General features: G+C 36.8%; 1 protein-coding gene across 2 annotated transcripts; it reads right to left on the bottom strand.

Moving 5' to 3' along the window:
- Window positions 1-264: 264 nt before the first annotated feature.
- Window positions 265-27,922, bottom strand: LOC100247726 (uncharacterized). Of its 2 annotated transcripts, none has more exons than XM_010663821.3 (18): window positions 27,238-27,922; window positions 26,346-26,404; window positions 26,138-26,269; window positions 24,566-24,706; window positions 23,981-24,037; window positions 23,274-23,368; window positions 22,690-22,822; window positions 21,124-21,303; window positions 20,541-20,731; window positions 20,344-20,410; window positions 19,025-19,158; window positions 8,555-8,621; window positions 5,398-5,460; window positions 4,980-5,224; window positions 4,768-4,897; window positions 3,531-3,623; window positions 2,397-2,606; window positions 265-724 (listed from the first exon to the last, which is right to left on the bottom strand). In XM_010663821.3, the coding sequence occupies exons 1-18, from the start codon at window positions 27,569-27,571 to the stop codon at window positions 425-427; spliced, it is 2,631 nt and encodes an 876-aa protein (XP_010662123.1). In that variant the 5' UTR covers window positions 27,572-27,922; the 3' UTR covers window positions 265-424. The 2 variants fall into 2 exon arrangements, with proteins under 2 accessions (XP_010662123.1, XP_010662124.1); XM_010663822.3 differs by having other exon boundaries at window positions 26,138-26,273; window positions 27,238-27,303.
- Window positions 27,923-27,995: the final 73 nt, after the last annotated feature.

The following is a 27,995-nucleotide window of genomic DNA, read 5'->3' as shown; positions in this document are numbered from 1 at the left end:
TTAAAAACTATTCTTAAATAATGTTTTTCTGCTTTCCAAATCAGTTACCAAATAAGCCTAGTTTTTTTTTATTCTCTTTCTTTTCTTTTCTTTATTAATTAAGTGAAATGTATATTTTTTAAAAAATTTAATTCATTTCCTTACTAATTTGAAAATGTTTGAATATTGAAGTTACATTCAGTTTCCCAGAAGAATCAACCAAGATCCTTTTCAATTGTGTGCCAATGGTTTTCAGGATCCAAATACTTGGATAGAATTCAGGAATTGGAAGAGCAAAAATTTTCTTCCATTAAAATCAGAGTCTTATATACACAATCCATATACATAAATTGAATGCTGTCATACTCAAACCCAGATCATCAGTTCCTATCTCCCCACAACTATTTACCACTTCTGTTGAATAATAAAAACATCTTATCCGTATTCACATCCTGACTTCAACTACATCTCCATCTTTGAGCTGGGTATTGGGTAACACATATTGGCCGTTTACCAGAACCAACTTCCCGTCCAGTCCTACCCTCTGAGCAGCATCTGCAGCTGTGCTCCCTGTCCTCAGCCTCATTATCTCGCCGTGAGGCCAGCACACTATCACCACTTCCCCAAGAACCACAGACTTAGGGGTGCTGTAAGGATCTGCTCCAACCTTGGTTTTGGTTTGCCTCATACCTGCTTCAGACCGAAGCTGCTCCTCCCACTGGAGCATTGTCCTCAGTAGGTGCACCTATGATTTCACGAGTAAATTTTTTAGTTTCTTGGAGCATTTTGTTGAACTATTAAATTGAACTACATTACAAAATGTTAAAGAATATGATATATATATATATATATATATATATATACCTAATCCTACAAGCTTAAGTTATTAGGAAAATTGGTAGTTCAACATGATATCAAAGTCCAACATAGTATCAAAGTCTCGTTTGGCAGGAGGTCATATGTTTGAGCCTCACCACATATTTATTTTCCTAATTTATTGTATTATGAACCTAAATCATATAAGCTTTAAGTTTTAGGAAAATTAGTAGTTCAACATAGTATTAGAGTCTCATTTGGCAGGAGGTCATGTGTTCAAGCCTCACCACAAAAGAGACTAATTGTGTAAACCTAAAAGAGACTAATTGTGGTTATTAGCCTATAGGCCTACATATCACCCCACCTGCAGTGCATGTGAGAGAGGGTGGTATTTGTTAAAAAGCACAATATATATATCGTGAACCCACATCCTACAAGCTTAATAGTCTAGGAAAATTGACAGTTCAAAACAAAATCAGGTAACCACAAAAGAGCAGCACATATTAAGGTTTGGAAATTTAATGATATTAAAAACTCCATTTGGATCATGGAAAGAATAAGCTTAAGTGGAAACACAAAATAAATAAGAAAAAGCGAACGGAAGACAAATTTAGACATAATAACTCTTCTCTTCCATATTTTCAATGTTATTCTTCTTTATATAAGAATAAAGAATTTGAACAGTAGATTACAAAAATCACTTGCATCACAATTTTAACCAATAAAGGGTAATTTTTAAAAAATATCTTTTATACATTAATATTACCTTTTAACTATATTCATAGTCATTTTATTGAGACTTTCCATCAAAAAATGGATGCAGAAACTATGTGACATGCATATCGATATTGTCATAAGTTCTTATATAATATGTTTGAATATATCTAATTGTCCATGTGATTGTCATAGAGGTTTCTGGATCTATGTTTGACAGAAAATCTTAATTGAATGGGTATAGTTTAAGATTGACATTGCTAAAAGGAAAAATAAATAAAAAATTAGAAACTAAATTGAGACAAAAGTGAAAACATAAGGGTGGTTTTTATAATTAATCCAAATTTAAAAAGTACACAAATTTTTAAATAATCCTCGTTACATTTCATTTTCCTCTATATTTTTCATTATAAACCAAATAAGTGAATTCAAATTTGAGATTTTTTCCCAAGTACTTTCATGATCCAAATGGAAATGAAAAGATGCTGATCTTAGTAATAAAATACAGTTCTACTGTCAGTATTCTTTTTTGTTGCCATGCATTACAGACTGTTTTGGCATCAAGACACCATCTAGGTACTAAACTTGCGCTAAAAGATTAGTGACATCAAATATGTCAATGATTTCAGCTTATTGGATATTGTTGACTTTGTTCTGAACCCCCCAAGCTAGTTAGATGCATTGAATGGTGATTCCCATCCATGCATAACGACGTCCCCACCAAACCATTAGAGCTCAGTTCCTACTTGCATTATAAGGTTATAAGGTTGTTAAACAGGCAACACAAGGGAACAAGCATGGAGCAAATGTGATCAAGAAATAAAGAATCTAGACATTGCTCACTGCTATTAAGTAAATGCAAAATGAATTTGGGATTGTCCACAAACCTTATTATTGATGTTGGCTTCCAGGGAAGTTGAACTGATAGGGTTAGAGCTTGGTCTCTTGTAGAAGCTAGAGTTAGAGTGGGATTCAATAGAAGCAATTTGTTTACCCTCAAAAATGGCAGACACAACAGCCCAGTATTCAGATTCCTCCTGTTCTGTCAGATCAATCACCTGGATGAACGTGGGCAGCAGCCGCTGAAATTGGTCTTCCTGTGTATATATGAGATTCATGAGAATGATAATTTCTTAATGTGAAGCCGATGTAACAAACAGATGCTTAACTAGTTGATACAATATAATTCAATTATGTATTGATGATTTTAAGATTTTGTATCATATGCTAAATACTATTAAAAGAAAAAGCAGGCTGACACTCCTGAAGATTTTTTAAAGTTGGCATGCTAAGTTACTGCTGAAAAGTTTACAAACTCATTCTTTATCACAAAAGGAGAAAAAAAAAAAAAAACAAGCATAATGTCATTTTTGGGTCTCTAACCATTTACTTCTGGATTTGGTATCGCATTTATTTTGTAACCAAATACACAGTGGATGCATGATATAGTGTAGGGTAAATTTATTGAACTTAAAATTATACTTGAGGTAAATGAGGGCATAAAAAAGAATAAACTTTTAAGTAAAAAAGCCAAAAACACAGGGACATGCATATACAGACGCATACAAATTATGGCTTCCTCTTCCGGACTGTTTGGGTTCAGAGCAGTCACTCCTGCTCCACCATTCTGACCATTCAAAAAGATGTTCATATACACAACCTTTTGACCTGAGTGCATACCTTCACTTTTTCACCAGTAAAGTTTTTTCTCACCCTCAAATACTTTTCACCAATGAAGTTGTTTCTTGCAATCAAGTAATAACTTGATTGGTAGTGGTGGCAGTGGTGATAATGGTAGCAACAGTTTCTGGGTTTAGGCTACAAATTAGTTTTTAAATTTTCATAAAAAAATTAATTGATGATGTCTGTACAGTTCAGTGACAGTCAAAAATGACCCTTAGACTGTTTCTTGGATGGGTTGGGCCAACTGTTTGAATTTGAGAACTTGCCAGTATGTTCTTTTCAAAGTCTGAACAGCGAAACCATGTCTTCTCATAGAAAGATGTGAATGCATGACGTACCTTGTGATACATTCCATCACGACAAAGAGTATACTTTTCTAGGCAAGTACACCAATCCCCATGTCCTGGTTCAAACCACCACTCATCAGACACCTGCAAAGCCAAATTAATAGTCAATAAAAGAACATCTTCAACCCTAAGTTAAAACTATACACGCTTTATTCAGCTACCATTCAAACACAAGTTAGAGAATCCATCCCACATTTCTATTCAAATATAATTAAATTGTCAAATAGTAATGTGATTTTGTTGCTTTGTTTAGTTAAGATTTAGCTTAGAAATCTTTTCTCGAATGATCATCATTAACCATTTCATTGGCACAGAGAACTGATGTTAGATAATGGAGTATGCCCACTTAAATTAACTCCTGGACATCAATTTTAACTGCCAATTCAGCCTTATGCATCTTTGCAAATATGCTCTTAACTCCACAAAACTTGTTAATCCCAACTAACAGTGTCAGCCACAAGTCCTTTCTGACCGTCCATAGACAACTCTCTCTTATCATTCTTAATAGGTGTTAAACATTTATGTTGAATAATCATCCTTAACCATATCATCGGCATAGAGAATTGATGTGAGATAATGGAATATGCCCACTTAAATTAATTCCTGGACATCATTTATAACTGCCAATTCAACCTTATACATCTTTGCAAATATGCTCTGAACTCTACAAAACTTGTTAATCCTAGATAACAGTGCCAGCCACAAGTCCTTTCTGACCATCCATAGACAACTCTCTCTTATCATTCTCAATAGGTGTTAAACCTGTATACCCTATTTTATTCCTCAAGAACATTTGGGTCTTAAAATACCCCTTGAACTTTGTGGTCTTAAAGCGTTCTACTGCAGTATTAAGTTTGTGTTCATTTCCACTCTAACTTTGTCATTCAACCACACAATCTGCATATAGCTATGCCATATTCTAAGTTCTTACATGAATGAATTAGCATTGAAAAAAATTAAAGCAAACCCTATAAATGGAAAACAATGTTTACAAAAAATACACTAATAATGAAGAATTCATCCCCAAAATCATTTCAATTTATTGTCCATGAAGAAATTTCTTTTATAGTTTACTAATTACTGGGGAAAAACATTAATTACCCAGCATATATTAAGGATATGAATATTTAAAAACTCCAAATTTCTTTCACTGACAAAGCTTCATCTGACAAGACCAAGCAACTAGGATCACAGTATAAAAATAGGGAAGAGAAAAAAAAAAGTCAACCTTTTTGTATAATCTTGCATAAGCTTCCCATCGTTTAATTTGGAAAGAAGATCTTCTATCAGCTACTGCTTCAGAAGCAACTAGTCCAAAGCTTACAGCGACAAGCAGTTCTCTTCCATCCTTATCTACTCTGAAAATAGAAGTTTTATGCAATAATTAGTGAAAAAGGCTTCCAACTGATTGTGACAATTGGAAGTGAAGAAATAAAATACCTGACAACAACAGCAGCAAGCAAGTGACTGCCTTCCACTCTAAGCACTGGATGTCCTGCTTTCAGGGAACCATACTTCTGAAACACATCATCTCCAACAGAATTTTGATTCTCCATATCTTCGGAGAAATAGGAGGATGCTTTTATTTCAGAGTCATCTAAGATGCTCGTGGAAGGCAATTTGTTTTCGGTCTCTTTATAAAGCCAATGTGCAGCAAGTCCATGTTCCGCATACTCATGCATCCTCTGAAAAAATAAAGCAACTATTATTGTTAGCTAAATCAAAAGCATTTACAAATAAGCTTGACACGCGATTATTCTTTCCCTCTGAAAAGATAAAGCAACTATTATTGTTAGCTGAATCAAAACCATTTAGAAATAAGCTTGACATGAGATTATGGAATCTGTAGGTGTGGTACCTGTGTCCTTATTTGAACCTCCAAAGGTGAGTTGTCAGGGCCCTGTACTGCAGTGTGGAGAGACTGCAAAAGAACAGGAAAGTTTGGCTGTGAAGAAAATGGAGGTAGGAAAAGTGCATCATCTACTAGACATTCTAGGGAAATTTTCCTAGGAGACTTGTCCCTGCTTCGTAGGCAGATCTTTTACTTTTATTCTTTTGATTGATGTTCATCACATCAGTGCAGTTGCTCTTTCTGGAGAAGGATTTTATCCTCCCCCTCTGTAAACACAATGATTCCAGAAGAATTTTGCATGTAGATTATCCAGCATTTTTGAGGTGCTTACTTTCCTCAAATTGAATAATCTCCTACTCCTTGGAAGGAATTCATCATTTATCAAGTTTATTGAAAAATCCTTACATTTAACATTGATACTAGAAACACAGGAGAGGATTTTAGGACTGAAAAAATAACTACATTTAGACTTGAGGCAAAAAATGAGCTGTTCTGACTTTGATTGTCTGACCATCGATCTGGTCTATGACAAAGAAATGTTTTTAAAATAAAAATATCATCTAAAGCAAATGCTAAAAACTAAGCACTAAAGAATATCTTTGTGGGACTTCAAAATTATGAACTATAGAGCCCTGTTTATATCAATATTGGAGGCATACAGCATGTTCAGCCAGTTAAGATAAAATGCAGATTAAAGTAAGGTTCATTTTAATATTGGGGGAGTATTGTTTAAGAATGATTTTGATATCAATATTGGAGGGATATGGCACATTGGAAGTAGTGTTTAAGATCGATTGTGAAAAGGCCTAGGAGCATGTGGAGTGGAACTTTATGGATCAAGCACCAAGAAGGAAGGGTTTTAGTATTAGATGGAGGTTGTGGATGAGAGGCTATTTATCTTCAACAAATTTTGCAGTCTTAGAGAAAGGTAGTGCCAAAGGATAGATTAAAGCAATCAGGGGTATTAGGAAAGGAGTCCTCTTTCTCTTTTCCTTTTCACAATAGTAGTTGATGTCTTAAGTAGGATGATGTTGAGGGTGGAGGAGAGCGGTCTCTTGAAAGGTTTCCTAGTTGGGCAGAGTAGAATTAGGGTGACCCTTTTATAGTTTGTAGATGATACCATCTTTTTCTCAAGAGCTAGCATGGAAGATTTACAAAACCTTGAGTTGATCTTGTTGGTATTTGGGCACATTTCAGGACTTAAGATTTAGACAAGAGCACTTTATCTATTATCAGCATGAGTTAAGATCAAATTGCTATGTTAGCTTCAATGATCAATGTAAAGTTTTTGAGTGACCTGTAACATATTTGGGTCTCCCTTTTTTTTTGTATAAAGAAGATTTCTTTGAGAAACAGAGCTCTCCTAGGAAGATGGATGCAAAGGTATCCTAGGGAGAGTGATGCTCTTTGGTATAAGATAATACTAAGCATCCACAAGACTCATCCCAATGGCTGGGATGCCTAAATTATAGTCAAATGGTCACATTGATGTCCTTGAAAGGCCATTGCACGAGCTCTCTAGGATTTCTTATGTCATACATGTTTTGTAGTGAGGGATGGGGTATGAATTCGCTTTTAGGAATACTTGTGATAGGGAAATTAACCTCTTTACTCTCAATTTTTAAATCTTTTTGGAATTATGACAATTAGAAATGACTCGATTTCACCCATTCTTGGCCCCTACCTTGGAATTTCGCAGTATCCTTACTGGCATGGAGATAAAAGACTTGGGAAGACACATGTCCTCTCTCTCTGACCTGTGTACTTCTAATACCATCTATCCTTGATATAAGAGTTTGGTTTTTGACTTCTTCAGCTAAATTTACTGTAAAATCTTTTCTTTTCTCAAGTAAAACTCATTTGGCTATCTATAGCCTCATCAAAGGTCAAGGTTTTTGCATGACTAGTGGCCAACAGGAAGTTCAACACCAATGACATGCTACAAGTGAAAAGACATCACAAAGCTCATAGTCTTGACTTTTGAGTTATGTGTATGAGGAACGGTAAATCAATTGATCATCTCTTTCCACATTGTCCGACTACTTTAGTACTTTTTCACTTTGGCCTAAATTATTCAGCCTAGGGGGGCAAGATTGGGTCCCTCTAAGGGGCATTTATGACATGATGACTATAGAGGCAAAACTCTTTGGCAAGTTGCATGCCTCACATTGATTTGGATAATATGGTGGGAAAGAAATAGAAGGATTTTTTCAGACAAGTGAAGAAGTTTAGAGACAATAAGAGACTTAATTTAACGTGTGGTTTCCTATCAAAAATTAAAAAAAAATAAAAAATAAGAGACTTAATTTATTCCTCTTTTCAGGATTCAACAAATTCAGCTTCCGAGGATACTCCTTTCATTGTTATTCAACTCAATTGGAATTTGGTATGTAATTAAAGGGTTAAAAGAGAAAATCTTTGAGCAAATTTTCTGCCTTTTTAGTAGATGTATTGTTCCCTAAAGTAGTAGAAAAAAATTTCTTTTGTATAGTTTTGGTTGGTACATAGGAGGTATCTTATTTATCATTCTTTTGATTAGAGTATGTATATCTAGGAAGGATTTCTGATCTTTCAAATGTACTTCAAATCCCTAATCAATAAACTTCTTGTTCTGATAAAAATTAAAATTAAAAATTAAAAATTAAAAATAAAAGATAAAATGAAGATTGGTTCAAAAAAATTTATACAGTAATATTCTACAAACTCTACCTCCAAAACTTATTGACAAATCAAACTCAAAAGACAATTGCACAGTTTAAGTAGTAGTCATTTGTTGGCCCTAGTTTCTGTTTTAAAGTTTGAGGAATTCCTACCCTCCTATTTGTTTTTCGGTTTTTTTTTTCTTGAGATAAGTTTGAGTGATTGAAATTTTATTTTATCTCACTTGCTATCCAATCATTTATTGGAAAAGCAGGTCACGTGCCAATCCCCCACCTTTCCTGGGTGAACCATCCACCACTAGAAGAGAACAAGGATTGAAAATTAGACATCATAGTATTTTCTTTAACTTCTCAAGATTTACTTGGGAAGATACTTTAAGAAAATAGTTTATATTATATACATGTGCTATATATGTATGTATGCTCCAATGCATGCATGCACCTGTTCATATGGTTAAATGGAATTCATTAAATATCTAGAGATTGAAAGCAGAATTTTTAACCTGATAGCCACTAGGCTTTGGATTGACAATGTAATCATCAAATTCACCATCAATGGGGGTCCAAAGCCTGCATCAAGAGAAAGGAGACATGAGCCATTATTTTCACAGAAGTGCAGCAGGTACGGATGCAATGCATTTGGACTGATTATAGTAATCATATCATGCCATTTCAAACTAATCTCAGACCTAATGAGCCTATGAACAATGCAATATCCACAGAGCTGAAATTGGAATAAACTGTCATGTTGCCTTTTATAAGAAACAAATTTTTTAATGACAAAGACCAGGTGGACAAGGAAGGGGGAGAATTCCTTCTCAAATGGAAAAGCAACAAACAAAACCACACCAAGCAACATCAAACCATACCTTTTGATAAGCAGATATCTACAACATTACTCCTCTGATTCTCAAAACAAACAGCTCCACAAATAAAAGCTATAAGAGAGAAGATGTAGAAAAACTCCTTCGAAGACTGACACTCACAGGAACATCAAGAACTGCAATCCTCCATAGAATTCAATTTTCTTTCCTTTCCTCCAAAGGTCCTCAAATTTTTCTCTCCAAAATCTCCAACTAATGCAGGCTTATGGAGGCAAAGAACACTGCAGAACCAATTTTTCTCCCTCCTATCAAAGTAAAGTCATCCTTAGACCATCCCTCTTCAGATGAGATTAGACCTCATGTTTGCATTCATATTTTGATGCATATGTATATAGGTTGGCCTTCACCTTTTCTAGAGTTTCAGAGGAAGAATTCCTCGAAAATTGCATGTAGTCAACTCAATTTGTTGGAACAGCTTCCATTGAGTTTCTGCACCTATCACATTTTTGTTCTACCTTGTTTGTTTATCCTTGAAAGACATGTCCTCAACACCACAATCACCCTGTCCTCGATACCACAATCATATCCTGTCCTCAAGACCTACAGGCACTACCAGAGGAATACCAGCTACAAAACAAAGCTAGTTTAAAACGGACCATGGAGGGATAAGTGATCGATAAATTTTCAACTAGTCATGCCACATGCCTCATCTATCTAGGTTGATACTTCAGAAGGCCTCCTATTTAGAAACAACTGCTCAGAATTGACCATCTTTTGGGCAAATAAAAGTCAAAAGTGTTAACTATGGGGGGATTTTTTTAATTCCAAAGTAATTTGGCCAGAGGGAACTAGAACAGACACGTGGGAGTGAAAGAAAAAAAAAATAATGATTTAGGTGTGAAAAGTCCACTTGTATCAGAGGGGCAACATAATTTTTAGGATCAGATCCAATAAATTAGTGTTTAATGAGGCCACAACAAAAGAAGAAAAATCATAGATTTCTCAATCAAAAAGGCTTCTGAAAAGATCAAAGATCCAATATGGGTAGTCAATAACTTGAACAAAGTGGCAGTAAAGGGAAGTCTTCAAGACCTGAAAAATCTGTAGAGGTGAGCAAAGGATAAGCAAGGGAGTCAGTCTCCACTAAACATTTTCCTAGAATAGTTCGCTGTATCCATCTCCAACAATCAGTGTTGTCAAACACAAAAGGCAATGTTAAGGCAATAAGACTCCTTTTAGCCTAAGGCGAAAGGCGAAAAACAAGGTGATAGCATGACTATAGTAAGGTGATAAAAAATATACATATATTTACCTATTCGATACTTCAATGCTATTAATTTTTCATCCCTCATGATGTCTTACAAAATTGACAAAATAGTAATAACTATTCAAAGTGTTAAATATTATACCCCACACCATAAGAAACACCATATTGTTTAAAGATATTTGTCCTATGTAAATGCATATTCTAATTTTTCATACATTTAAAAATCATAATAAAAGACAAAATAAGATAATGAACATCCTAAAGAAGCTTTGGGCATCATCATCATAGTCATCATTGAAATTAAAATTGTCATCACTTCCATTAAGACTATATTGATAGCCCTCCATCTCATTATCTCTGTGATTAATAATATAATATTCCATCTTATACTTTGTTTAATCCAATGTTAAATTGAATGAAATTATAATGTAAGTATGTTTAATCTTAATTCATGGTCAAAGGCAATGATCGCCTCTATGCCTTGTGCCTTATCCCAAGGCAATTGCCTAGGTGTTGCCTCTTTGAAGCCACCTTGACTAGGTCTTCAAGAGGCGACTTTTATCTGCCTCACCTAGCTTGATGGCCTAGGCAACCCAAGCGATCGCCTTTGATAACACTGCCAACGATGAATCCCTTTCTTTTCCTAGGATAGAGGGTTTAGTTTTGTCGTACCTTAAGAAATCTCCACAGCCATTTACCAATAACCAACTTTACAACAAAACCAAACCCAACCCCCCACCCAAAACACACGTACATTCAAGGAAAACACACCTAACAAAGTGTTCCCTGCCAACCTCCTCATGGTCAGATGAGGGGAAAAAAACAATAATTATGCAAGTACTTCAAAATTACGGATGTAGAAGTAGCTAATATTTTGAAAATGGCTAAAGCTTTGTCTACATGTAGGATGTGATCGAAGCCAAGATGAATCCGCCCTTAACAACTACCTGTGGGTGTTTTTTCTTTTTTGAGCTCATCAAAGCATTTGGAGAATTTTTATTCAATAGGTCCCAAAATCATAGGGTCCTAAAATTGCCTCAAACCAGGAGGCTATGGTATTTCAAAGGCCACTCACAATCTCACATCCTTTGTAAATGCTAATCTAGTGAACTAATCTTTATGGACACTAACCCTAATCAAAACACACTAGCAACAATTGTTGTTGTTTTTTAAAAAAAATAAAAATAAGAATTTACAAAAATCACTTTTCAGGCAAAACATCATCCCAAATTTTTTGTTTCTGCAATGGAGGGAAAGAAGAAGGAAACAATGTCATCCGTGAATTAAAGGTGGAAAACAGAAATCTGCTTTTTCAAACTTATAATTCTTCCACAAGGCCAAGATCTTCAGCCTTATTAATCATCCAGCCCAGAACATAGGAGAAAAGAAAGAGTGTTCCCTTACCTAAGTCTCCAGTATGCTAAAATCCAACCTCTAGCCTCCTTATTGATAAAAGTCACATAGCTAATGGAACAGTGACAAGCCTTCATCCACCCAAGCCATCTACCCATGAGAGCTTCTCGATCCACTGTATGATCAAGAAATTCTAAACTCATGTAACAAGCTTTCTTAAAATCCACTCATGCACTATAGATTTTTCCCTGCTTTAATCCTCTCTAGAAATATTAATTTGGTAAACAAAACTGTATATAGGATTAACAATAGCTCTACAAGAGGGGAAAAGGGCATCTTGAAGAACCTTTGTGCCTCAAGTAAACCTTAGTGAGGATCTTACATAAGCTAGTCACCAATCTAATCTTTCTAACATTATTTTAGGGATTCCCTCTTTCTTTGGGATCTGGTCAATAGAAGTAAAACAAGTGCCTCAATAAGTCACCCAACTGGCCTGCAATACTTCAAGATTGATAGTCACCCCAAGGTATCTCTTCATAGTTCTAGTCAAAAACCGTGGCAAAAGCACTCAGACCCATCGGCCTTTTCTCTATCCACAACAACAATAGCCTCTCTTTTTTTCACTCTTCATACTAACTTATCGTCCACCTGGACCCAATGGCCTTTTCCCTATCCACAACAACAATAGCCTCTCTATTTTCACTCTTCATATTAACTTATGGTGACATAATTAGGGTTGCAACTTGACCATCCAACCCAAGCCCAACCTAACCTATCCTGACCTCTAACCAAAAGTATTCAACCTAAAACCAACCCAACCTTATTTTTCCAAGCTCAGGTAGAACTCAAGTTGTATGGTTTAGAATTGGGTTGGGTAAGGTTAGGTTAGGTTAGGTTGAACTCACCCACAATATTCTTTTAAAAAAATTTTCTGTATATTTATATCAAAATCTAAATAGTAAATGGGATAATATTTTAAGATGAAAATAAAGTCTATGCATTAAAAACAAAAAATGGGAGAGAGTGAGAGAGAGGGCGAGAGAGAGAGAGAGGGCGTGAGGGAGAGTGAGAGCGCGTGCGACGGCGACGACGACGAGACCGGCGAGGCGAGTCGAAAGCGAAGCTTCACGGTGGAATCCAAGACTTTCGAGCTTGCCCTAGATGAAAGGAAAGGGAAACGTCAGTTTCTCATTGTGGAGAAGAAGCGTGGGGTCTCGACATGGGTTCAATTAGGGCTGGAAAGCTTAGGGCTTTTCAAGGAGGGGCTAATCCATTGTATACGAGACGAAAAAGAAGGGAAATGGGAAAAGGAGTGGAAAGACAGAGGCAAGTTGTATTCATTGGCTCGGGGTTTCAACAGAGCGGGAGGTTTTTTAAGGCTGGGGGTTATGGATCTGGAACGAAAACGGTTCTGTATTTTCTTACCGAGAGGTAGAAGGGACAAAAGTGGATGGACGGCTATGGCGGAGATGATACATCAAATGGAAGAGTTGGTTGGTAGAAGAACAGATTTGCAGGAAGTAAGGGCCGCCGAAAAAGCTACACCAGCGAAATCATATGCAGAAGCAGTCATGAGAACAAGTCAGAAAGGTTCAAATGCAATCAAGATGAAGGTCACAAGGGAGGAGACTGTTGGAAATTTACAGAAGCTGGAGCACTACCTCGTCGCGAGCTGGAAGCCCAACACAAAGGAAGAAGAAGACTTGGAGAGGCTGGGAAGTCTTTGGGCGAATTCTTGGGGCCTAAAAGGCAAGTTAGGGCTGGCCAAATTGGAGAGAGGTAGGGTATTGTTGGAGTTTGAAGATCTAAGAGAGGCACATCATGTGGTTTCCTCGGGGAGCAGAGTGATGGGAGGAGTCCACTTAGGGCTGGAAGTCTAGAATCCTAAGACGGGTTGTTGGGTAGAGGAGGAGATAGAAAAGGAAGTTTGGGTTAAAATTTTAGGCCTTCCAATTTCGCTATGGAGCCCGATGATTCTGAAGAAAATAGGGGAGGAATGCGGGGGTTTTGTTGAAATTGACGAGCGGACAAGGTCGATGGGGGAGATTCAATGGGCTAGGATACTGGTCAAAATAAGAGGTGATTTTAGACCGAGTGTGTTAGAAATTGAGGTAGAGGAGGAGGTATACACTCTGGCGCTGTAGTGGGAGATTAGGCCGGTGGTGAGACGGATTTTCTCTGAGGTGGAAAACAGAAGGAGAAACGAGGTTAGGGGTGACATGTATTCACGTGCGGAGAAGCGCGTTGGGAAGGAACTGGTAGGCGCGGGAACCGAGGAACTGCACCTGCCAAACGATGAGAGGTTTCTGCAGGAGAATGGGCCGGGTCTAGAGCCCAGGAACCAGATCCATGGCCCGGTGCCCCGGGATTGGGTTTACTCAGATGGAAGAGTGGCTGGGTCGTCCTCACTTGGCCCAAACATGGGTCCTAAAGAGTTGGAGAAGGATGTTGGACTGGCTAAGATCAATGGGCCTTTGGGCCGAAATTTAAAAGACAAGGCAAAGGTGGCCGGTGATTCAGAGGCAAGCCCATCGTCTAGAAGTTGGGCTGCTGAACTGGGCTGCCAGCCTTCAGTTGAGGTGGAAGGCTTGGAAAGGGCTGGCCCAACTGCTCCCCAAGAGAAGGCTGGATTTTTGGGCCGTTTCATCTCCAGAAAAGGATCCAGTTCAGAGGATCCTTTGATGAGCTGGGTACCAAAGGAGCTTAGAAGGGAACAGAGGGATGCTGGCTTCTCAATGACGGACCGAGCGCTTGAAGAGGAAGCTCAGAGGTATGATTTGATTTCCCATCCTAAAGGAAAAAGGGTTATGGGGATACCTCTTCTTCTATCTTCTAATTCTGATCGGGCTCCGGAGGGGGAGTCTTTCGATCGTCCAGGGGAAATAGAGGAGGAATTATGGGGGGACAAGTCAACATGGTTAACATTTTATGAGGGGAATGTTGAGAATGAGAATGGATCCTGGAAGTTGGGAGAGGCCAACAAAAACAGAGACAAGGTTAGGGGCAAGGAGGGGAATACTGGTGCCTCTAGATCTCAAGATACCGAAAATGAGAAAGAGGAACTATGGGAGGATTGTAGTTTAGCAAAATTTAGCCAATTTCTGGGATTTTCCACGGAGGGGCTGGAAAAGGAGAGATTGAATTTTCTGATTAAAATCAGAAAGAGGCGGGAAAAGATTCACAACAAAGAACTCTTGGAGAAGTCCAAGTTTGAAAGGGAATTAAAGAGGCTGGAATGTTCTGTCAATTATGAGGGGGGGAACAAGCAGAAAGGTCCTTCACAGGGCAAAGGGAATCAGTTGATAGTTGCCCAATGAAGCTGAAGATTATAAGTTGGAATGTGAGGGGAGCAAATGACAGCTCTAAGAGGAAAATTATTAAGAACTATATAAGGAATCAGAGGGTGGACCTAATGTGTATTCAGGAAACCAAGATTCAGGAGATGTCGGAGGGTATTGTGAAAAGCCTAGGCACGGGGAGATTTATAGATTGGAGAGCCTTAAATGCGGAGGGGGCTGCGAGTGGTATTTTGATCTGCTGGGACAAGAGGGTCTTGGATATTTTGGACTGGGAGGAGGGTCATTTCACATTGTCTTGTAGATTCAAGACTATAGAAAATGGGGTTATTTGGGTGTTTACAGGAGTGTATGGTCCATTTACCAAAGTGGAAAGGGAGGGTATGTGGGAAGAATTTGGGGCGATAAGAGGCCTTTGGGATGACCCCTGGTGTCTTGGTGGGGATTTCAATATCACTCTGTTTCAACCAGAAAGGAGCAGCCAGAGAAGAATCAGCTCAGCCATGAGGAGATTTGCAGAGACTGTGGATGACCTAGAGCTGGTGGACCTGCCTTTTCAAGGGGGAGAGTTCACCTGGAATGGGGGCCTTAATAATCAGGTGTGGGCGAGACTAGACAGATTTTTAGTTTCCCCTAGCTGGTTAGATCAGTTTAGTGGAGTCTCTCAGAGTCGGTTGTCTCGGCCAATTTCTGATCATTTCCCAATCGTGTTAGAGGGGGGTGGAATAAGAAGAGGCCCAACTCCGTTTAGATTCGAAAACATGTGGCTTAAGGTTGAGGGGTTTAAAGACATTGTTAGAACCTGGTGGCAGGGAATTGAAGTCAGGGGCAGCGCCAGCTATAGATTGGCTGTTAAAATGAAGGAAATTAAAAAAAAACTGAAAGTTTGGAACAAAGAGGTTTTTGGGAGGCTAGAAATTAATAAAGCTTCAGCCTTACAACAAGTAGACTTTTGGGATCGGGTGGAAAGTGAGAGAAACTTGACTGTGGAGGAAGCTGAATTAAAAAAAGATGCAAAAGTTTCCTTTAAAAAATGGGTCCTGTTGGAGGAAGCCCATTGGAGACAGCACTCAAGGGAGATTTGGTTAAGGGAGGGGGATAGAAACACAGGGTTCTTTCATAGAATGGCAAGTGCTCATAAAAGAAACAACGCTTTGGACAGAATTAAGGTTAATGGGGAGTGGATAGTAGAGGAGCAGGAGGTGAGGGAAGAAGTTGTGAATTCGTTTCAGCAAATGCTTTCTGAAGATATGGATTGGAAAGCGGATATTGGTAGAATTTAGATGGGTTGCATCAGCCGGCAAGAAGCAGAGAGTCTGGAAATCCCATTTGCAGAGATTGAGATTTATTCGGCGTTGATGGAGATGAGTGGGGATAAAGCCCCTGGTCCGGATGGTTTTACTGTAGCCTTCTGGCAAAACGCATGGGATTTTACCAAAGAGGAGATCATGGAGATGTTTAAAGAATTTCATGAGCATAATTCCTTTGTTAGGAGCTTCAATAATACTTTTCTGGTGTTGATACCTAAGAAAAGCGGGGCTGAGGACCTTGGAGACTTTAGACCTATCAGCCTGTTGGGGGGGCTCTATAAACTTTTGGCTAAAGTCTTAGCTAATAGGCTCAAAAAAGTGATTGGTAAGGTGGTCTCTATTGCTCAGAATGCCTTTGTAATGGGAAGACAAATTCTGAATGCGTCCTTAATTGCTAATGAGGTGATAGATTCGTGGCAGAAGAGAAAAGAAAAGGGTCTTATTTGCAAATTGGATATAGAAAAAGCTTATGATAGCATCAATTAGAATTTTTTAATGAAGGTCCTTCAAAAAATGGGCTTTGGGACAAAGTGGGTGGGATGGATGTGGAGCTGCGTGTCTTCTGCTAAATTCTCAATTCTTGTTAATGGAGTGTCAGCTGGGTTTTTCCCTAGCACTAGAGGGCTTCGTCAAGGGGATCCTCTATCCCCTAACCTCTTTGTTATGGGAATGGAAGTTCTGGACGTCCTCATCAGGAGAGCGATGGAGGGGGGATATCTATCAGGATGCACCATTCGGGGTGGTAGTAGAACTTCCTTGAATATATCCCACCTATTTTTTGCTGATGACACAATCATGTTCTGTGAGGCAAGTAAAGAGCAAGTTTCTCATCTAAGCTGGATTCTCTTTTGGTTTGAAGCGACTTCAGGTCTTCGAATTAATCTAGCCAAAAGCGAAATCATTCCAGTTGGAGAAGTGGAGGAGATCCTTGAGCTGGCAGCTGAGCTAGGGTGCAGGGTGGGGTCCTTGCCCTCTCACTATTTGGGACTCCCCTTAGGGGTCCCCAATAGGGCTACTTCTATGTGGGATGGAGTGGAAGAGAGGGTCAGGAGGAGACTTGCGCTTTGGAAAAGACAGTACATCTCCAAAGGGGGGAGGATCACGCTTATAAAAGGCACCTTGGCTAGCATGCCAATATACCAAATGTCTATTTTCCGAATGCCCAAGTCCGTTGCTAGAAGAGTGGAGAAAACCCAAAGAGATTTCCTATGGGGGGGAGGAAACTTGGAGGGGAAAGTTCATCTAGTTAAATGGGATGTGGTCTGTACAGAAAAACACAAGGGAGGGCTAGGCTTAAGGAAAATAGCCACTCTGAATAGAGCCTTGCTGGGCAAGTGGATTTGGACTTGTGAAAAGGATAACCTTTGGAAACAAGTGATCACTACGAAATATGGGCAAGAGGATCATGGATGGAGGTCAAAGAAGGCTAGTGGGGCGGCTGGAGTAGGGGTCTGGAAGGAGATTATGAAAGAAGCTGAATGGTGCTGGGAAAATTTGGCTTTTCTAGTTGGGAAGGGTTCCAAAATCAAATTTTGGAAAGATAGTTGGTGCACTGACACTCCGTTGTCCCATTGCTTCAATCACCTTTTTGTCCTCGCTGCGCATAGGGACGCTACGATTGAGGAGATGTGGGACCAAGATTCGGGCCAAGGAGATTGGAATCTTGTTTTTGTGAGGGACTTCAATGATTAGGAGCTGGATATGGTTGGGGATTTGCTCCATACCTTGAGGGGTCATAGGCCTTCCTTGGAGGATGATTCAGTTATGTGGAGGCAGGGAAGAAATGGTATTTTCAAGGTCAAGGAAGCTTACAGGCTGTTGGATAAGCCTAATGCCACAGTGTTTCCCTCAAGGAGCATATGGGTGGATAGGGTGCCAACTAAAGTTTGTTTTTTTGCTTGGGAGGCTACGTGGGGGAAGGTGCTCACTCTGGACAGACTCCAGATAAGAGAGGTGCATCTCCCAAATTGTTGCTTTTTGTGTGGTTGTGAAGAAGAGAATGTAAATCATATTCTTTTACACTGTATAGTGACTAGAGCTCTATGGGATATTATTTTTGGGTTAATAGATGTTAAATGGGTCCTCCCAGAAACTGTAAAGGAGGCTTTAATCTCCTGGAGGGGTTCATTTGTAGGGAAGAAAAGGAAAAAGATTTGGAAATCCATTCCGTTGTGTATTTTTTGGACGGTTTGGAAGGAGAGGAATAGGTTAGCTTTTAGGAGGGGTGCGTTGAATATTCAAAAATTAAAGAATTCATTTGTCTGTAACTTATGGAATTGGGCCAAAGTGTATTTAGGTGAGGAGTCTTTCTCCCTTATAGGATTTTTGGAGTGGATAGCTTCCACTTAAGGGGAGGTAGTTCTTTTTGGTCCTTTTCTTCTTTTTGAGGTTGTAGTCGTCTTGTATACTCTCTGTATGCTTTGTGGCGTTTAGCCTTTTCTAATGCATATCTTGTTTACTTATCAAAAAAAATATATATATATATTTTAAGATGATAACAAAAAAGTAAAAACAAATTTATATATTGTTATAATAAGATGAAAATACAATCAAAATTTGACATTTTCTCTAAAATTAAAAAAATAAAATGAATATTATTATATAGGATAATATAAATTATGAATATTATAAAAATATCAAATTGGGTTTGGGTTAAGCTCAAGTTATCCAAACCTTGGTTCAAGGCCAAATTAAATTGACTTTAGGTTGAAAAACTTAACCCAAGCCCCAGCTAGATTATTCAAAATGATTGTCTAAACTCATCCAAAGGTTGGGTTGGGTTGGGCTAAACTGTCCAAGTTGCATCCCTAAAAATAATTCAATAAAAGATAATGATACAGAGCAGTTTCATACCACCAGTATTATGTTAATTCCACGGCATATTTAAGAAGGATAAAGTATCAGGAGTTTCAGATCCATTCACCTGTGTATTATGCTAAGAAGATTGTAGCAACACTGAACTGCAGGTCCACATAGAGTTCCATTTTTGTCTCCAACAACTACTCTCAGTGCACGTGCATCATAAATTTTATTGATGCCTACATCTTTCCGTTTCATCTATAAGTAAAGATAGAAACAGATATTTCACACAACATTAGGATGTCCTTCAACATTTGATGATATGGATATAAGATGACTCATGCAAATATATGTTGAACAGCACAAGCATGAAACTTGAGCAAGATTCAAATTAACAATTGAAGATCAACATAAGTCTACTAATGCATAAATCACAGTAATACAGATGTTTGTATCCCATAGGACAAGCCAATCATTCAAATTTTGAACTTTTACTAGATTGTTGTTTTTATTTTAATTTATATGATACATAATGAAGAACTCAATTGAATAAACAGAAGTCTAAAATGGGTTGCATGAAGGTGGCTGAAGATAATTGAATAGTTGATACATTTGGTGAATCGCATCATTTCTAGAAATGGAGAGATTCCTCATAGATGTGTGCTTTGTAAATCATTGTTGGAACCATTCAATAATTTCTTTATTCATTATGTAATTCTATTATTATTATTATTATTATTATTATTATTATTTGTCGATTTTCTTGGATTTTTGGCATTTCTAAGGGTCATGTCTATTTCCACATGCCCTAATGGGGGCTGGTTAGCAAGGATTGAGTCACAATGGTCAAAGTTTAGTCTTACAATATTACATTTTAATCATGATAAAGGCAAAATATTTAAATATTAATAGCTTTTCACTTGAAAGTACATTGAGCAAATGACGGATTGATTCTAGGCCACTTAGAATCACCGTCATTATAATTTTTATAACCGATCTATTTGGTCAAGGGGGGGAAAAAGTGATTATTAGAGTCACACCTTTTTGACAATTATTTTGAGAAATGCATAAGAAGTAACTTCTTTAATAGTATTTCACAATTGCCCAATAAGCCCTCAAAAAATTGATGGAATACCAGCTTTTATCCTTTTATTTGAGTTAATTTGTTTTCATGTTCTTCTTCAGATGTCTTTCCTCTACCATCCTCTAGTACTCCGATGCCCTCCTTCACATGATTCTTTTCTCTACCTCAATATTTACACATTCTGTAAGTATGTCTCGTTGGACCTATTTTTCTTTTAGCATAGCTAAAAGTAGTTTTCCTAAAAACTACAGTAAAAAACTAAGGTAATACTTTTTTTGATAGGAAAAAAACTAAGGTAATACTAGGCTAGCCCTTACTGTTTTTGCTCAAATGAACCAAATTGGGAACTATATTAATACCTTGCTATAGATACTATACAAGCTTTTTAAGCGGCTAGATAGAGTTACTTCCATTCCTGGAACATAACTGCAAGCAGAAAACAGAAAACAAAGTCAACAGCAAGATAGATCAGAGTTGCTCCTGTACACACTGCAAGAGATAAAAAGGTAAACATTCACTTTCAGAAACCACAAGCAACAATGATAACACAACATACGAAGTTGATATTAATAACTCCCGTTCAAGTGCTTCCTCACAAAGTACCAGCGAGGCTAATGCAAGTCCAGCATCCCTCACGACCTGTGGTTTTTTCTGAGTCTTTGAGCATTTTCCTAGATTATTAAGAAAGTTAATCCGCTTTCTCCGATCTAACAAGATATCAAAAGGTAGTACAGCTTCCAAAAGATCCTGAAGATAAAGAACAATGGCAAAAATAAAAAGAAAAAAATGAGTTCCCCATCCAGTTGTGTATAGGACTTTGATGATGCAAAAGCATCACTGATAATAAAGCATATAAAATGGGGTGTTTAATAAATCCATCGTATCAGCACTTCAATATCTGTAAGAAGGTGAGCAATAGCTAGAATATAGAAGGAATACTAAAATAATAAGGTTTTTCTTTTCTTTTCTGTTTTTGACAGTAAATGTTATAACTTCCTCTATACAACATCATTAGGCTCTTAGTTATCAGTAGATATTTCTAAGAATGTATGTCAATATTTCAAATCAGGCTTGCACTCATTCCCAAAGAAAGGCCCAAGCACAGAACTAAGAAAAAAAAAATTGACCAATGTCCTGACCTTCATGCTTGTGACATCTGCATCAACTGCAAGAGATCCTTCATAGTCAAAAGCAATTTCTTTTTCATTTAAGGGTACAGGAGAACTATCTTTTGCAGCTGTTCTTCTAGGATTTCCACTCCGGTTGCTGGGACTCCACATGGAAGCAAGGTCAGCTCGCATCTGGAGAAATGTTTGAGGCTGCATATAGTGTAGTTGAAACATAGAATATTAATTAATTACTCATTGCATAGGCCCAAAAACAAAGGTTAAAGATAAAAAGGGACAAATCTCATACTATATAAGGAAATACAGTTTCATGCCAGAAATATGACGCAAAAATTTTCCAGACAGATGTTGTTTCATTGTTCTGCTCTATCTAGGTTCTCTGATTGCATCCTTCACAACATGCCAATCCTAAAGGGGATTTAGTTTTTGTGATATATATATTCCGTATTCTTTCTTTTATCATTTTAACATTGAATACTGATTTTATCATTCCTATTTCCTGTAGACCTTGCAATCTTTGATATTGACACGTCTCCTTTCTCATTAGAGGAAAAAGATTACCATAGTCCCATATGATTAACTACTAGTGATCACTAAACATTCACATGTGTTTGCTATTGACTTGCAGGTTCAAAATCCAACCAACAGATTATAGTTTCATTAATTAAATTCAGGAATTTGACACATGGATCCAAAATTCAAACTGTGCAGACAAAACTCTCATTAAGTTGATTTTTCTTTCTTTTGAGTAAACAAGTTTAGGGAATATAGAAAACTTAAAATGAAAAAAACATTAAGAATTCACATATGAAACTAATGAAGACTGAAAATAACTAATAGTTCTGAACATCCGACTGTAAATCTAGGCACTCAGGTTTTTTTTCTAATAAATATTTTTAAATCCAATTTAGATGTGTAATTTGCAAGCTTATGTTCCTCAGAACCTTTCTTTAATATGCAAAAAAATAGTGTATATATAAAGACCCCTGAAAAGAGGTGTACCACAGTACACACGATGTATACAATAGCTGCCTAGGCTTAAACAAGGAGAGAAAAAGCAAAAAAGAATCCCTCTCTTACTTGACACTAAACCACTCTACAAAATCAAGCATAGCCAAAGAATGGTCCTGATCCTCTATATACATCTTAACCCAACCCAAAAATACGGACATAAAATCAGAATACAATTCGATAAAAATCATTCAATAAATAATAAATTCAAATTCATCAGTGTCTCTATAGATTATTTTTGTGGCATTGCTACTACTTAGTGACTAAATAACTATAGTGAGAAAGAGACCTATGTTCCAAAAACCAAGTAAAAGCGAGCAAGCAGAATAATGAACACAAAAGATTTAAAAAATATGGAAAACAGAAACTTTATTTGCCATCTAAGATTTTCAACAAGTTTAATCAGAAAATTAAGAATAAAAAAATACATGCTTTACTGCTTTCTTCTCATTGTGTTAGAAACCATTATTTAAAGAAGTACATGTTATACATCAATCTTCAAAATGCATTTAGCTTCTACATGGACAAACATTTACTCAAAGACACCAAATGAACTTATGAGCAGACCTGAAGAACAGCAAAGCACAGATCTTCCAGTTCAGCTTTTAAAGCCCACAGACCCAATCTGGAAGCAAGCGAGCACCAAATCAATAAGGTCTCCTGTGCAACAGCTTGAGCCTTGGGTAATGGCAGAGCATAGCTGTAAGAGAAGATCATCAGCTAGGAGTGTGACCCATATGATACTCTTATAAGAAATTATACCATACTTTTATAACTTCCTCAGAAGATTTGTTTCGATTTCTATTCAAAGGAGCTGTGTTAATACTCATGGAGGGATCAGAGGTTTTATGTTGTATATTCTCACGGTTCTATATGGATGTATAGGTCATTTTAGTTTCTTTGGAGAGGGTTTAATCTTCCATTTTTTTATCAGTTTTTGGTAAATTTGGGAAGGATTCCTCATCCTTCTCATGTAGTTGCTTTACCCAATTTTAATACGCTTTGTTTCTGATAAAAAAGAATTATAACTTCACCAGGGACCTCTTATGAAAAACAGAAAATTGGAGAAAACAAAGAGTCAAACATGAAGAAAGCATTCTATAACAGGCATAAAACTGATAAAAATAAAAAAAGATTCAGAAGGTCATTACATTGTTCTCATGTTATGAAGACGATCTGCAAGCTTGATGAGTACAACACGCGGATCATCAACCATGCCCAAAAGCATGACTCGCAAATTGTTTGCCTGAAATATCACATTGAAATTGTGACATAATAAAACTAATGCAGCTGAAAACTGGTTCTCATATGCTTGTCTTCAGAGGCAAAAACTCATGAAATCATACTTCTTCATATGCTTAAGAACAAAAACTTGGGAAATCATACTTCTTTTATTGCCTTATCATAGTCAATAGAATCGGATACAGCTAGAACTTGCTTGCATTTTTTCTTTTTTTGCCCTCGATGAATTAAATCATTTGCAAATAATTGAACATAGCAAGTAACAAATCGATTGTACAAATATTTGAATCAAATATCAAAAACTAAGAAGAAACACTAAGTTCGTTCAATATCTGAAGAAAAGAATTCCAATCAGTGCAGAAAACTAGACAAGCTATATATATTACATGCATTATCAGATGAATTCTTTGTTTAATACATATTTAATATAATGCATATGCAATGCAATACCGAATAACTAATGAAATTATATTTGGCTGCGAATTTAACTCTGTGATCTTTACCACAAGAATTATATTTATGGCCATTTGGCATTCAAGTTTATTAATACAATCTGTAAATCTACTGTCCACTATATTGCTGATTTTTACAGCCATGTGGTAGTGAACTCACATACCTCTTCATGACCAAGGATACCCTGATTCACATTTATCCTGCGGTGTCTCCGTAACAACTGCATAAAAAAATATTAAATAGATATATAAAATGAACAGAGAAAAGAAAGAAGGGGAAAATATTATATTCTCACAGGACCAGAAATTTGGGCATGGAACTCTAAGAATTACAAGCATGTGATTTAACTACATATGAGGATTAAACATCAGATAACATAAACATCATTTCAATACTACCTTAGGAAATGTCACTAAACAATGACCTTGAGGCAGCCGGGCAACTGAAAGAGCAGAAGGAATCATAATTCACAACTATACAACATTCTACTTCAAATGTGATCTATATTTTTCCTAGCTATGCCAATATACAGGTAAAATTTTATTCAACATCATAACTAATGAGTTCAAACTTCTGAAACTTATCCAAATTCATAGACAGAAAGATATACTTCTCTATATTTGATTATTATTGCAATTAAAAGTCAGAAGGTAAATTTTTAACCATCTGAAACAGTTATTTTAATTTTTTTAATTTCAAACCAAAAGATCGAGAGTTTGAACTATCTATTATTACTGGTTCACCATACCTGATTGATGTAACTTAACCTGGAAACACCAGCTACCAATTTTGCAACATCATCCCCAAACTCTTCTTCTACGCTGTGCAAACTTTCACATGTATCATCAACCACATCATGTAGAATCCCAGCAACAACTGTATCAATAGCCTGTGATAGACTTTCTAACCTCAGTGAAGGAACTGTTGGAAAGGGATGTAACTTCGTGCAATGCAAGTGTTCATCAAATATCGAAATTGAGTGATCAAATTCAATGTACACATACAAAAATCAGAAAGAAATACTTTTTTTTTTTTTGATAGATAAATAGCAATAGTATTAAAAAGTGCCAAAAGGGGGCGCACCAATGTGCACATGATGAAAAATCAGAAAGAAAGCCTTCCTTGCAATATGCTGTCATTCAAATCCAGGAACCATTTACTAAATGTTGAAATGAAAAATATCATCAAACTTTTGAAACATTGTGTCTAATTGATATAATTTTGTTCTTGATTTCTTTTTCTTTTTCTTTTTTTTTTAAAGAAAAACTTGAAGATCTTTTTCCTTTTCCACTATAGCCATGTTCTGAAGACTATCATACTATCCAGATAGCAGAGACAAACTTTTAAATGCAAAAAGATAATATTAATAGGTATGACTTTTGGTACTACTAAGCATACTTTTAAAATAAATTCATAACCAAAGTTCCAATGGAGGTGGATAAAGATATAGCTTATACAAGCTAGAAGACAATAATTGACATCCCTTCACTACTGCTCATCCAACACAAAAAATAAAGGGAAAAGGAAGTGGTTGTGAGTCCATACATTTTTAAATGCCACATATTAAATTTGTCGTTTATTTTCTTAGAAGAATTCCTTATTAAATTTATTATCATTCAATTATACAGATTGATATCCTTGAAAAAGTCTTTGAAGAAGGCGTAGAAACCAAGACTATTTTGAACTCAACCAAAGTATATAGGTTGAAAATTATAGCAATTAAACCAACAACCAAATGAAGAAAAGGGACCCATCCAATGTGGTGCATTTTAAGTAAACTTGCTAAATGGAGTTCAAAGCAAAATGATATTTTACCATTGAAACTTTTACTTGGGAATTGTAATCCGAGCATTGTAGGAAATACATTTTTTTTATATACTTGGGCATCGTAGGAAATATAAACTGCTGGTTTAGGATAATAACAGTCAATAATTAACTCATCTTGATGTCTATGGATGTGCAACTACACTGCATGTCTTGTCCACTTAACAATTAATTTGGAAATTATTTGGATAAACAATTTGGGTTGCTAGTTGCTACCACAAAACTAGCAATTAAAATGAAGGCAGAAGCAAAATTTCAACATGTAGAGAATACTTGCCTAAAATCCATTGCATTGTATTCAATGAGTGTACATAGGGAAATCAGAATAACTAAAAGAATAAAATGTCCATCACAATATATATATATATATATATATATATTGTGTATGTGTATGCATGTATATGTATATACATCATCCTGATCAATTACAAAAATGAACTGAACAAGCTCAATGCCACAAACTCTGACAAAAATAATTATAAAGATGATTGCATACTCGTTTTCCACTTGATGGGACTAAGACCGCCAAGATTCTTCCTGTGTGTATACAGTGTGTCAAATAAGGGTCTCCTGTCTTCCTTAACTGTCCATGGTGAGCTTTCCTAGCAAATGCAATGGCCTTCTGCACCTGCCTTCACGGATTCAGTATCTTAGTCACAGCAAATGACTACATGCAATTTATAATGTGAGCAGAGATGATAAACCTTTGCATCATTAAATATATGATATCCAGTCACATCTACTCCATCCAGTATGAGAGAACCTGCACGCATTTATGAAGGCCATCAATTTGTAAGTACAAGGTATATGAGTCTAAAGAAAAAAAATAAAATCATTACGACCCATTTAATCCACTTATGTTGCCTCCTAGAATGATGGGTAGCTACATCTGTTCACAGGATGGCATTTAAATCTACAAGATTTGTAATCATGCCATGTAGAATGGGCTTCAAACTCGTGGCATTCCTAGAATTAACTCATGTGTTGTTTTCATTTCAAGCTTCTATTATGTTTGGTTCGAAGAATGCATTAAGTTAAAGGGAAAAAAAAATTAAGAAAAATGATTTTACTATGGAAAATTCAAAAGAAAATCAAATATATTCAAAATTAGTTACAAACTTAAGTATTTTCAAATTATTTAATCTTGATATATAATAGTTCAAATAAGCCAAATCAGTTTGATATAACATATAAAGATATTTTATTAAATTTAAATTTATTTTTTATTGTACTTCATTTTTTTCTTTCCTTCGATTTTCGGTTTTATTTAGTTTCCCTCCTATTTCCCTCCAATTTTCCAGAACCAGAATTTTTTTTTTTTTTTTTTTGATGAGTTCCGGGAACCAAACATAGTCATCTAGTTCTAATCATTTTGTGGCTTTGTGCCAATTTGGAACACCCTTCCATTGTTCACATCACTTTAACCGTTCCAAAAATTAAACTGCACCTCAGCCCTAATTTTGGGTTTTAAACCATTTATCCGAAATTCCCGAGAAACAAACAATATTTATGTGCTGACGTGAGAATACCATGAATAAAGAATGGGAATGAACCTAAAAAATCCGAAAACAATTCAAGAACTGCACCACCACATACCAGGCAGCTCCTCCGCCTTAGGCCACAAAAAATCCACCTTCGTCGACAAACACGCCCCGGACGCAATCGCCACAGCCGTCACCGCCACCTGCGTGATGGCGGACGCCACCGCTGCATGCGACCCAGACCCCGCCGCCGCTGCCGCAGCCGCAATCACGTTCCCGGAGCCGAAAATCGCGCCCAACGACGACACTACCTTCAATTTCGATACAGTTGGGCCGAAAACACACCGAAACTTGGCCGAATTTCGAACGCTTCTCCGGAATGGGTGGGATGAGAGGAAAATTGAAGGGGTTTTGTAGGCAAACATTGGTGGGGTCTGAGTTGGGGACATAGTGGTATACGATTAGGGTTAGGGTTAGAGTTATGGATTTTTTTTCTTCTCCTTTCCCAGATTTTCGGGGAATCAGATGATGTTTGGGGGTGAATTAGTGTGCATATGGGTGGGAGAAAAGATGGGAAAATCATGGGTTGTGGTGGGAAGAGGAGGATCTCTGGTTTCCATGGCTAGGAATTGTTGAGTGGAGTGTTGGTTGAGAGAGATTGGAGAGTGACAGTTGAAGTTTTGGAGTGTTTGGCAACTGGGATGTCGTACCATTATGACAAATCTCCACGCCCTGTTCTAAGTTTCCAACATAAAACATTTTTCATACTCTCAAATACAACATAATTCATGATAATTTGTTATAAAAACGATCATTTGAGATGTGTTTTTTTCTTAATATGTAGAATATTTCCATTAATAATTGAAAATATGG

The sequence above is a fragment of the Vitis vinifera genome, chromosome 16 (assembly GCF_030704535.1).
Source record: "Vitis vinifera cultivar Pinot Noir 40024 chromosome 16, ASM3070453v1".
Taxonomy (NCBI): Eukaryota; Viridiplantae; Streptophyta; class Magnoliopsida; order Vitales; family Vitaceae; genus Vitis; species Vitis vinifera.
This window is presented reverse-complemented; position numbering and strand designations above follow the sequence as displayed.

What these genes read in the sequence shown, in the direction of transcription:
- LOC100247726 (XM_010663821.3), bottom strand. Translation starts at nt 27,571, where the DNA reads ATGTCCCCAACTCAGACCCCACCAATGTTTGCCTACAAAACCCCTTCA. An exon ending in GGTTAAGTTACATCAATCAG is followed by an intron (nt 24,038 to 24,565) that starts GTATGGTGAACC and finishes TTTTTTATGCAG; the next exon opens with TTGTTACGGAGACACCGCAG. An exon ending in CTTCATAACATGAGAACAAT is followed by an intron (nt 22,823 to 23,273) that starts GTAATGACCTTC and finishes CTTCTCTTACAG; the next exon opens with CTATGCTCTGCCATTACCCA.